The following is a 10,639-nucleotide window of genomic DNA, read 5'->3' as shown; positions in this document are numbered from 1 at the left end:
TCCCCCATATCAAATCTAGTACTTTCATCTTCAGGCTTGTTTTATAGTTCTGATTTTCATGTTTATAGTTTTCTTAATTTTCTCCAATTTTCTTTGTTGACTGTTTTTTCTCAGATCTTTGAGTATAGATCAGAGAGTTGACTTTATGTTTAAAAGAATGATACTTTTAAATATTCGCAGTATCAGAAATAACACAGTAGTTATACATTCCCTCTTGTCTAACATGAGAAAATGAGCAGATTTTTATTTACATTCATCCATCTTCCAACTCTGTCTTAGTTTTTGTGGACAAAATAGTGAATTACAGATCCAGATTGGAACCGTTAACTTTTTGCATTACGCTTCTTTGCCTCAAGTAGTTATGTTTTACATTAACCTTCCATTTGGTAACATAGTTAGAGCCATTATTGAGCATTAATGCTATGTTTAATTAGTTTTATGCTCACTGTGGGTCTTCTTATTCTACATTTCTCAATTCTTGATTTCTTTATTTTGATTCATTGCTCTGTCAATTGCTCTGTGAATGATTTATAAGAAGCAGGGAATGTGGCAGTCCCTGGATACTAACAATGTCTTTCTGATATATATGCACAAGAACAACAACTTGGCTGATAAGGAATTTGTGGGTTAAAACACTTTCTCCTCAAAAAATCCTGCAGGCTTAACATCATTGTCTGCTGCCCTTTATGATATGGAAAAATCTGAGAGGGACCAGGCAGAGATTTGTTAGGCTGAGAATGGCTGTTCTGCTTCTATGACCCTTTCACCCAACTCTTTTCAGTAAAATGTAATACTAAAGACAGTCTTTGGAAACTGTATAGTTTTTCCTTTGCCAGAAAAATACAGCCTCCTGAGTACCCAGCCCCAACTGCTTTTCCTTTCTCTATTCCTGTGAGGTCAACTGTACCCACACGTGGCATAAGCACTCACCCAGTTCCATTCCTGTCTGTTTTGTTACTGGGCATCTTAGTTCCAGCAAGAGCACATATGCATGCTGTGGAGGAAAAGGCACAGGCAATTAAATGGCCTTGTTCAACTCTGAAGCAGTGTCAAAACTGCTTCTGAGATGAGGCAGTTTCAGAGTCAGAAACTTTTTTTTTCCTCTATGGGAAATCCCTGTGTCTTGAAGAAGGAGGTCTCCGATGTGATGTTTGGGGAGCAAAACTGTCGGAGGCGTCTGAACCTGAGCGACTCCCTCTTAAATAGGAGCTAGGTAAAATGAGGCTGAGACCTCCTGGGCTGCATTCCCAGGCAGTTAAGGCATTCTAACTCACAGGATGAGATAGGAAGTCGGTACAAGATACAGCCATAAAGACCTTGCTGATAAAACAGCCTGCAGTAAAGAAGCTGGCTAAAACCCACCAAACCTAAGATGGCCATGAGAGTGACCTCCGGTAGACCTCACTGCTACACTCCCCCCAGCATCATGACAGTTTACAAATGCCGTAGCAACATCAGGAAGTTACCCTATATGGTCTAAAAAGGGGGAGGCATGAATAATGCACCCCTTGTTTAGCATATCAAGAAATAACCATAAAAATGGGCAACCAGCAGTCCTTAGGTCTGCTCTGTCTATGGAGTAGCTATTCTTTTTTCCTTTACTGTCTTAATAAAATTGCTTTCACTTTACTCTATGGACTTACCCTGAATTCTTTCTTGTATGAGATCTAAGAACCCTCTCTTGGGGTCTGGACTGGGACCCCTTTCCTGTAACAAAACCTCTGTGGTTGGCTCAGGACCAACCACCCCTATGATGAGGAAATTGCTTTTGATGTGCATTTGCTAGTGTCCTGGGTTCCATAGATATGCTCTATTTCTAGATTTTATATTAGTAGGAAGAATAAAGTGAAGCTACTTCTTTCTCTTCCTAGCACGAAAACTCAACCACACCTTTTGACATGTGCCAAGAGCAGGGAAGGCCACACCTTCTTAGAGTTGTGCTGAACCGACAAACTGGCCAGCGTGGGATGCTGAGAACCGAGAACAAGATGAGCCCCAGACGCTTCTGCCAATTTTTATGTCTTCCTGCTCAATACATCCTAGTGCTTCATGCAGCAGGAAGACCAGATGGACAGGTGGAAGGCAGTCTGGCAGCTTCTCTTTGTAGTCTTATGCTCTCTGTGAGGAGTGTTGCTTGAACCAGTAATAAATGCAGAACTGAAATACCACAGTGGAATTTAAATGGGTATGTGGACATTCTAAATGTTAATTAGTTCCTCAATCCAGGTTTCTCACCAAGCAATGACTGCCATTGACAGACTAAACGCTCTATCCTGGCCACCCAGCACCTGCAGGCTGTTCCCCACAAACTCCACTGAATCTTGCTTCTGTCTCAGGCTTCCCTTCCCCAGCAAGCTTCTCAGTTCTTCATGTTATACACTGCATACCATGGCATATGACAGCTTCCCTTACATGTCTACAAGCCCTTGCAGGGCACATACTACATAACCTTACTGTGAACTGGAGGACTTAGCATTTGTCAGTGTTTGCTAGATGTTTGTTAAAAGAAATATGCCCACTTGGATGAAAAATACAAACTCACATAATAAAAGAGACTAAAGATATTTAGCTTGCAGGAAAGAGGATCATAAGAGCATGTTTGTATAAAGAAGAAAAGGGCGTTAGAAAAGATCTTATGTAACTGAAGGGCTATAAACCAAGAAGGTGGTTGCATTGGTTCTGTAGGATCCTAAGCGTCTGAATCAAGAACAATAAGTACCAACTTCAACAGAAAATATTTCAGTAAGTACACTGGAAAGCCTCCTTAGAGACACAGCCCACTCCCTAATCTAGAAAACAGCAAAGCTACCTCAGAGATAAGTGAGTTCTCTGTCATTGGAAGTATTCCAGAATAAGCACTAACGCCAGTTAATTGGTGTTGTGATATTGATAAAACCATTTTTGTGTGTGTTTGGGGTTGCTGAATGACCTTTGATATCCTTTCCAGCCCTACGGTTTTCGAGTATTATGACTGGCGCCAATCCTTGACCAAAGAAATATTTGACACAATGGTTACCTTGTCTTTGGAGAAAAATTATTTTCTAACGTGATCAATGGCAATGATAAAGTGGGTATTAATCACGGATCAACTAAACCATGCTTAGTGCCTTCCTAGATAATAAACTGATAGATATTATTATTACATATGAAGACATTAAGCTCAGAGAGGTCATGTAATTTCCTCAAGTAAAGCATCATCTCTATACTCTAATACAAAAGTATACAAAGGTTTTCCATAAAAAGTCATATAATAAATATCTTAGGCTTTGTGGGGAATATAGTCTCAGTTACAACTGTTCAACTTTACTGTTAAGCATCAAAACAGCCATAGACAGTACATAAATAAACAGGCATAGCTGCATTTTTTTTTTTTTTTTTTGAGACGGAGTTTCGCTCTTGTTACCCAGGCTGGAGTGCAATGGCGCGATCTCGGCTCACCTCAACCTCCGCCTCCTGGGTTCAGGCAATTCTCCTGCCTCAGCCTCCTGAGTAGCTGGGATTACAGGCACGCGCCACCATGCCCAGCTAATTTTTTGTATTTTTAGTAGAGACGGGGTTTCACCATGTTGACCAGGATGGTCTCGATCTCTTGACCTCGTGATCCACCCGCCTCGGCCTCCCAAAGTGCTGGGATTACAGGCTTGAGCCACCGCGCCCGGCCTTTTTTTAATTTAAAGGCATGAGGTAGGATTTGGTCCCTGGGCCTTAGTTTTTCAACCTCTGTTCTAGGGCCCTGCTGACTTATCATTCGAGAATGAGAAAATGTAAACAAGGCGAGGAATGGCCTCCATGTGGCCATACTTACTCCGTTGGCTTTGCTGAGTGCCTGGAAGTAGATGCTGTAGCTTTTCAGGGGAGAGAGGGGAGGGTTCCAGTAGCCATTGTATGTCTTATTGTCACCCACTGTAAATGGCTGGGTGACAGGCAGGTTGGCAGGCTTCAACTCAGCAGCAAAGTAGTGTAGAGAATCAAGGCTGGAGGCATTCCGATAGCTCACAGGCACCGAAAAGCACTCAATAATGTCAGCTGCCCTCCGTGACTTCTGAAGTCGCTCCTCCTTGACAACCAGCTGATAAACACTGGACAGGAAAGAGGAGAAGTAGATGGATCAGCAACACTCTGGAAGAATGAGCTTGTTAGTTCTCGTGATGTCAACCCAACTTCTCCTATATGGAAACATTGTTTCTGTCTACCACAAAACTTTAGTCCAGAGCTTCAGATTTCCAAACGTACCATATTACAGAACTTTATCTCCACTTAGCTGTCTCAAAGCCAGCTCACACTGGACCTATCTAAACTCCACTCAGCCCCAACCCCTACAAACCTGTCTGCTCCTCCATCTACAAACCTGTCTGCTCCTCCTTCTATAGTTCTTTTCTTAGTAAATGGTAGCACCGTCGGAGAAGTGGCCAAAACTTGAATCATCCTCATGAGTGCTCATCCTCAGTTCTAACTCCTTAGTTCTCATTCCTCATCTCTAATCAAGTCTGTTGATTTGACTTCTGTAGGTTTGCATCTGCCCCACCTCTCTTTTCTCCTTCCACTGATAATGCCTAGGTTGGGTTCTTTCCCATCTATCCAGATTCAACTAGTCTCTTTGCCTCTAATGCACGTGATTTATGAATCAGCCATCCTAATCATATGCGTCCCAGTCATGCAGCACTTTCCCTCTTCAAACACTTCCATAGGCCTTCCGTTGTCCAAATTATACAATCTAAACTCTTCATCTTGGCATTTGAAGCCCTCTGTGCCTGTCTTCTGTCTTCTGATTAGAAGGTCTTCTCCTGGTGTTCCCATCTTCCAGCCACTCCAGACCCCATGCTATTGCACAGACATCTTTTGGATCTCACCTCATGCCATTACTGACTTATGCTTCCTCTAACTGCAGTGCCCTGCATCCTGGCCACTTCCGTTTTCCTCCAAAGGCTGAGCACACCTTTCACTTCCCTATAAAGCCTGTCTAGATATGTCCCGTCTGGATGAATTATCTCCCTCTGTAGTTCCCCTAGAGCTCACCTAATCTCCATCTGCTTTGTTTTCCAATAGCATGAGATGGGACTACTCTTTCGCTGGCTGGATTGTGACCTTTTACAAAGTAGGCACTGTGGTTTACTTATCTGTGCATCATTCTCCATCCCCGCCCCACACTGCCCAGCAGGATGCCTGCCACCCAACAAGTGATCAATGAATGCTTGTTCAAACGAATTACATTGGATTGAATTAAAACTGAAAGCAATCATGAAGCCAAATCTGATTGGATGCAGAAACCCTAATCAGATAAACAGTGATTGCCCTGAGTTCCTGCCTAGTAATCTGATATTGTTCTCTTCAACTTAGAAGGATGTAAGAATATGCTAGTGTGTGAATAGAGATGACTGACCCTTTATTGAATATTAAGTGATATCCAATGTTAGACTCTCTTTGTACGATTAAAGTTTGTAAGTTGGATAACATTGTTCAATTTCTTTGAATGCCCCACAGTTTATATTTCTCTTGAATAGATGTTTTTCTTTTAGAAGAGCTTTATTGCACAGATCTTTGGGACTCATGATCTAAAACAAAAGATCAATTGCCCAAAGAGTGCCCACAGGAGACTTCTGTGAATTAATGAGGTGGTTGCAGGGGGCGGGGCCCAAACCAATCATTTAAACAGGGCATAGTGAACCAGCACATGCTTTATAAAAATGAAATACATTGCAGGCTACCATCCTTCAATCAGACTATCCATCTAAAGACACTTGATTAAGGAGTACAGCTTGGGAAATGACAGAGACACAGGACTATTTCATTAAGAAAAAGAGGCTATGGAGAGCTGCCCTAAGAAAATGTGACACATTCAATATGACAAGTTTTCACCTGAATTTTCTCAAGCATGGGAATTTTCACGCATGCAAAAAGGAAGGGATGGGCATATGAGTATATGCCACACTTAGATGAGTGCAGGTAAGCAGCAGCTCAATGACCGTGCCTGCTATAGTATGTACACATCCGAGTAAGAACCTGACAATTCAGAGTGCATGTGAGTGACATGTGAGTGGATTTGGCCAGTCTCAAAACATGCACACCACATCTGAAGGTGCATGATTTCCAAGTGAGGATCTGTATTACCCGGGCATCTAACTCCAAATGAGTGAACATAACATTCAGATGAATGTGGCTAACCTGAGTGTTTAGACTTCTAAATAAGTGTGTGCAACATCTGAGAATGTTTTCACATCCCCAAGTGTGTGTGGGTGTGTACCATCTATGTATGTTCATAATGCCTGTTGAAGTCAATAAATCTTCAAATTATGATTTCAATAAACATTTCCTCCTAAACTCCGGGGTCTTTCTCAATTGTACAATTCCAGTGTTTATCAGTACAGCTAAGCTCAGAGCAGTCAATGAAAAATAGCACAAGGACCTAACCCAAACCTAGAGGTTGCAGGACAGAAGTGGAGGGGTGCTTGTAACAGAGTTTTCAGGACCTGCACTGCTTTATATATAACAATATATTCAGGTAAATTTTTGAATTTGGCTTGAATGCTAATAGTGGCTCAACCAGTTGAGGGACCATTACTTGTGAGACTCTGATCTGTGAGGGAAAGGGCAAAAGCAAAAGAGTGACTTCATGAAGCAGACAGCTTCCTGGGCTCTCCTGCTGAAGCTATCAATAGCACCTAAGAACACTGCACTGGATTTGGGAACACATAACCGATGCAGCCCTCATATCCTCTTGAGCAGCTTAGAAGGAGCCAACAGCCTCATCCCCAGGGCCAGGGGTTAGAAAGAGCTGGGAGTTTCTACTTTCTTCTGAGGGCCGGCCTATTCCTAATCACCACTTGGATTGATCATGTCTGCATAATAAGGCCTTTGTCTTGGTTTCTCAGATAGTCTTCTCATTCTACCTTAAATCCTTCTATGATTTTCCCCTCTAAATTGAGACCCCTGAAGCCTTGGGAGCTTCCCTGGGGCTGAATCCCCCTCCCTGAGTCACTTCCTACAGTCTCTGGCCCTCCCATAATGGGATGGATCAATAGGAGCCACATGGCTGGACTCATTTACTGTCCATGACTGATGTAAGATTCCATAGTTGTGGCCACCAAGAAGATAGGTTCTTACTGGGCTCTGAACACTCAAATGCTGCCAACGTCTATTAGAGAGAGCCATAATATCTCTGTGGGGTCAGCCTGTATATCCTCATCAGCTCTTTCTCCCCACCAATCTGATTACTGAAGATCCACTTGTCAATTGAATCAAACTCAACAGCCAGATCACAGATGAGGAGGCTGAGGCTGAGAGGTCAAATGACTAATGAAGGTCAAACTGCAGCAAAAGTAGAAACTCAAACTTTTCATTCACAGCTCAGTATCCTTTCTATATATATATATTTTTTTTCTATTTTTCTTCTCTTCCTACAAACAATAAAATGTATAAAGGACCTTCCAAGCATTTTTTTTAACTTGGCGTCCTAAACTGCTTAGCTCTATCCCAACCAACTCCATATGAAATCACAAAGAATAGCAAAGGATATATATTTTTTTTGGTTTAAACTGTGCAGTCAACATATGGTTCACATATGATTGTGATTATTGTGCCAAAATATACCCAGCAACTCCTCCAGGCCCATGCATCCGCAGCCTGTCCATTCAAAAGCAAACCTGCAATGCAGCCAGAAAAATTTAAATCATGTTGTTAGATAAATCTGTTTGCCAGTGGATCCAGCCTTTCTCAAAGACCACAGAACTCTGATTGAAGTCGGGGAGAGAAGAAACAGCACTTGCAAGTTGTATAACTTTCCTTTCTTGACACTTTTTAGGAAAGGGTGGGGGAAAGAAACAAGAAACTGAGTATTATTTTTATTTCTTGTAGTAGCTTCATTCTCATTCCCTTGAGAATACATTAATCTAAGAGCATGTTCTTTTCAGCTTGCTGGTAATGATAAAATCATATCCATATGCGAATGACCTCCCTTTTGGGGTCATATCTTCAGCTGAAAAACAGTGGTTTCAATAAACTATTCAGGATCATTTTTAAAGAGATGGGAATTTTTTTAGCTGGAAAATTCTAATAACATGAGAGAATAATAACGTAAGACACTCACCGCACAACACATAGCACTTACTCATACATTTTAACCTCTTGTGACACCATCTCTGTTTCTCCCAATGAGAAGATGGGCATTTACGATCTTTTTTTTTTTCATTACTTATCCCAAGGATCTCTTTTTGCAAGAATCTAAGAGCTAGGCTGTGCCCTCAACTCATTTCATTCACTCTAAGGTGACTTCTGTAAGGTTAAGGAGAGTTTGTAATTTTACTTTCAGTATTTCCTGCTGTCCATCCAAGGCAAAACCCTCAGGACTTCTCCACGGGCTTTGGAAAACCCTGCTGCTTGACTATCTCCCTCCCTCTACTCCCTAAACAAATGGCTTAAATGGTGGCTTGAGATTCTCAAACCAGATTCCACTGAGGGGAACCAGGGACCTATCAGAGCATCCTTCCATCAATAGCAGTTCCTGTGGCCCACTTTGTATATCTAGAAAAGCCTCTAGCCAGGAGGTGTATCCTTTCAGAAGGTTGAAATATGGTGACAGATGGAGTGTATGCTTTAGCTCACAGGTAGAGACTGCCCACCTTCAGAAAGATGCATATTTTAGTCCACGTTCTCCCAGAAGGAGGCATGTCTGAGCTTAGGTTATTCCAGAAACAGACCCTGAACCAAGGTTTCACTGCAAATGATGTATTGAGGAAGGAGTCCTAGAATAAACTAGTAAAGGAGTGAGAGAAGCAAGAAAGAAAATGGGAGGAAGTGGAGCAAGGGTGTGATATCAGGTAAAATCCCAGTCTTAGCCTGATCCCATAGGGAGCTCTGGACCATAAATTATACCCCCAGAGTTTGTCTCATCTCAAACCAAAGGCTTTTGAACTTCCAGTGCCAGTCAGTTATTGGTTATGGCTGCCCCAGAGAGACATAAACTCTAAGGCACTCCTAACTCTGTGTGAGGGTCAGACAAGGTGACTCTGGTATCTTAATGGCAACAGCCCACAGCAGGTCACACGAGGGAATCATTTACATCAAGGCACATGGAAGCAGGGGGATGGGCACATGCCAGAAAAGGGGAGGTGACAGGGTCTGGGTGGCCACCAAGAGTGGCTCTGACAGGACAGTTTTGGACAATGACCATGTGAGACTTGTGAAAAGACGAGACCTATTAAATGAAGGTATTTTTCAACCTTTGTTTCCAGCACTGCTCAGCTGAGGGATATGATAGCCTCTCACCAGTCGTAGTGGCTTCTCCATCACTGATCCTTCAAGCAAGAGCAGCGAATAGTCATCTCAGAATCTCAATGGAGGGTTGCTCAAGATCAATGGGTTGCTCAAGATCAATATGTTGCTCAACTGTGGCTGCATATTACAATCACCTGGGGGCTTTAAGAATTCTTCTTCCTTGGCTCTGCTACAGATCAGGGGAATCAGAACCTCTAGGCGTGGGACCCTAGCCTCAGTACTTTTTTAAAAAGCTCTCTAGATAGTTTAATGTGCAGGTATGAAATCACAAACCTAGGTGATTCTGATGTGTATATCCTTGCCCTGATATTTATTCTGATATTTGTACCTGTATAGCCAACAAGGGCATTCCCCTTCAGTATTCTCACTCCCTTGGAAAACACTGATTTGAGTCATCCTAAATTCACCAAAGCATTAATACATAATTATCAGTGTTCTGAGTCATTGTACACCATATCTCCTGGTTTATTTCTTCCACAGCTTTTAACATAATTGAAACATGTCTTGTTAAATTATTTGTTTACTGGCTTTACTGCCTGCCCTCAAATAGGCTGCCAACTTCATGAGGTCTGAGATCTTACCATCTAGTTCATTGCTTCTAAAGTCATGCTAGCTAGACACATAATGGTTTTTCACTAAGTATTTCCTAAAAAAATAAATTGAAAAAAATTACCAAATAAAGTTTAAGTGCACAGCAAGTTAATTCTCACCACACACCTCAACGTCCTTCTACCTGCTGTTCCCTGTGCCCACAATGCCTTTTCTCGTCTTTTCCATCTTGAGACCTCCTCATCCAATCCAGATCCAGATCGAACATCACGCTTTCTCTCTTGACTTGCAAACCAGAGCTGGTTTCTCCTGTTCTCATAGCACTTTCTCCACACCTCTATCATAGTTCTCACTATGGTGTACTGCAATGATGCCTCTGCCCACCAGAAAATGTTTATTGAATACCAACCACCTACTAGGCAATATGCTAAGCTTATTTCATTTATTATCTCATTTGACCTTTACAACAATTCTAAGAAGCAGATACTATTATCATCATTTGACAAAATAAGAGAACCAAAACATAGAGAGGCTCAAATTTTTTTCCAGGGTCACACTGTTATTTCATTGCTAGAGCTAAGATTTGAACTGAAGCAGTCTGACTCCTGAACCCTCAATCTTAACTACAGGACTACATTGCTTTCTATTACACAGAAGTTTAAGCCATCAACTTTATTTTACTCCACTAAATACTTTGCTTTTAAAAAACAACAACAACAAAATTCTATATCAAGGAAAATATAACACTTTATAAAATTTGAAAAATGAAGAAAAACCGTTTCCCTAATTAAACAATCATAATGTGATCACCAATGAAATG

The 10,639-nt window shown here is 41.7% G+C and overlaps 1 protein-coding gene across 13 annotated transcripts in view; it reads right to left on the bottom strand.

The window, feature by feature from the left end:
- The window catches only part of PTPRT (protein tyrosine phosphatase receptor type T), a 1,128,992-nt gene that overhangs the window by 240,493 nt on the left and 877,860 nt on the right, over nucleotides 1-10,639 (bottom strand). For all 13 annotated transcript variants that reach the window (XM_037743358.1, XM_037743363.1, XM_017542238.2 and 10 more), the window contains exon 12: nucleotides 3,806-4,079. In XM_037743358.1, coding sequence (XP_037599286.1) covers nucleotides 3,806-4,079 — 274 coding nt within the window. The remainder of the gene's footprint in view (nucleotides 1-3,805; nucleotides 4,080-10,639) is intronic.

Source organism: Cebus imitator, unplaced genomic scaffold (assembly GCF_001604975.1).
Source record: "Cebus imitator isolate Cc_AM_T3 unplaced genomic scaffold, Cebus_imitator-1.0 Scaffold141, whole genome shotgun sequence".
Classification (NCBI taxonomy): domain Eukaryota; kingdom Metazoa; phylum Chordata; class Mammalia; order Primates; family Cebidae; genus Cebus; species Cebus imitator.
Note: the sequence above shows the minus strand (reverse complement) of the source record. Positions and strands in the feature narration are given on the sequence as shown.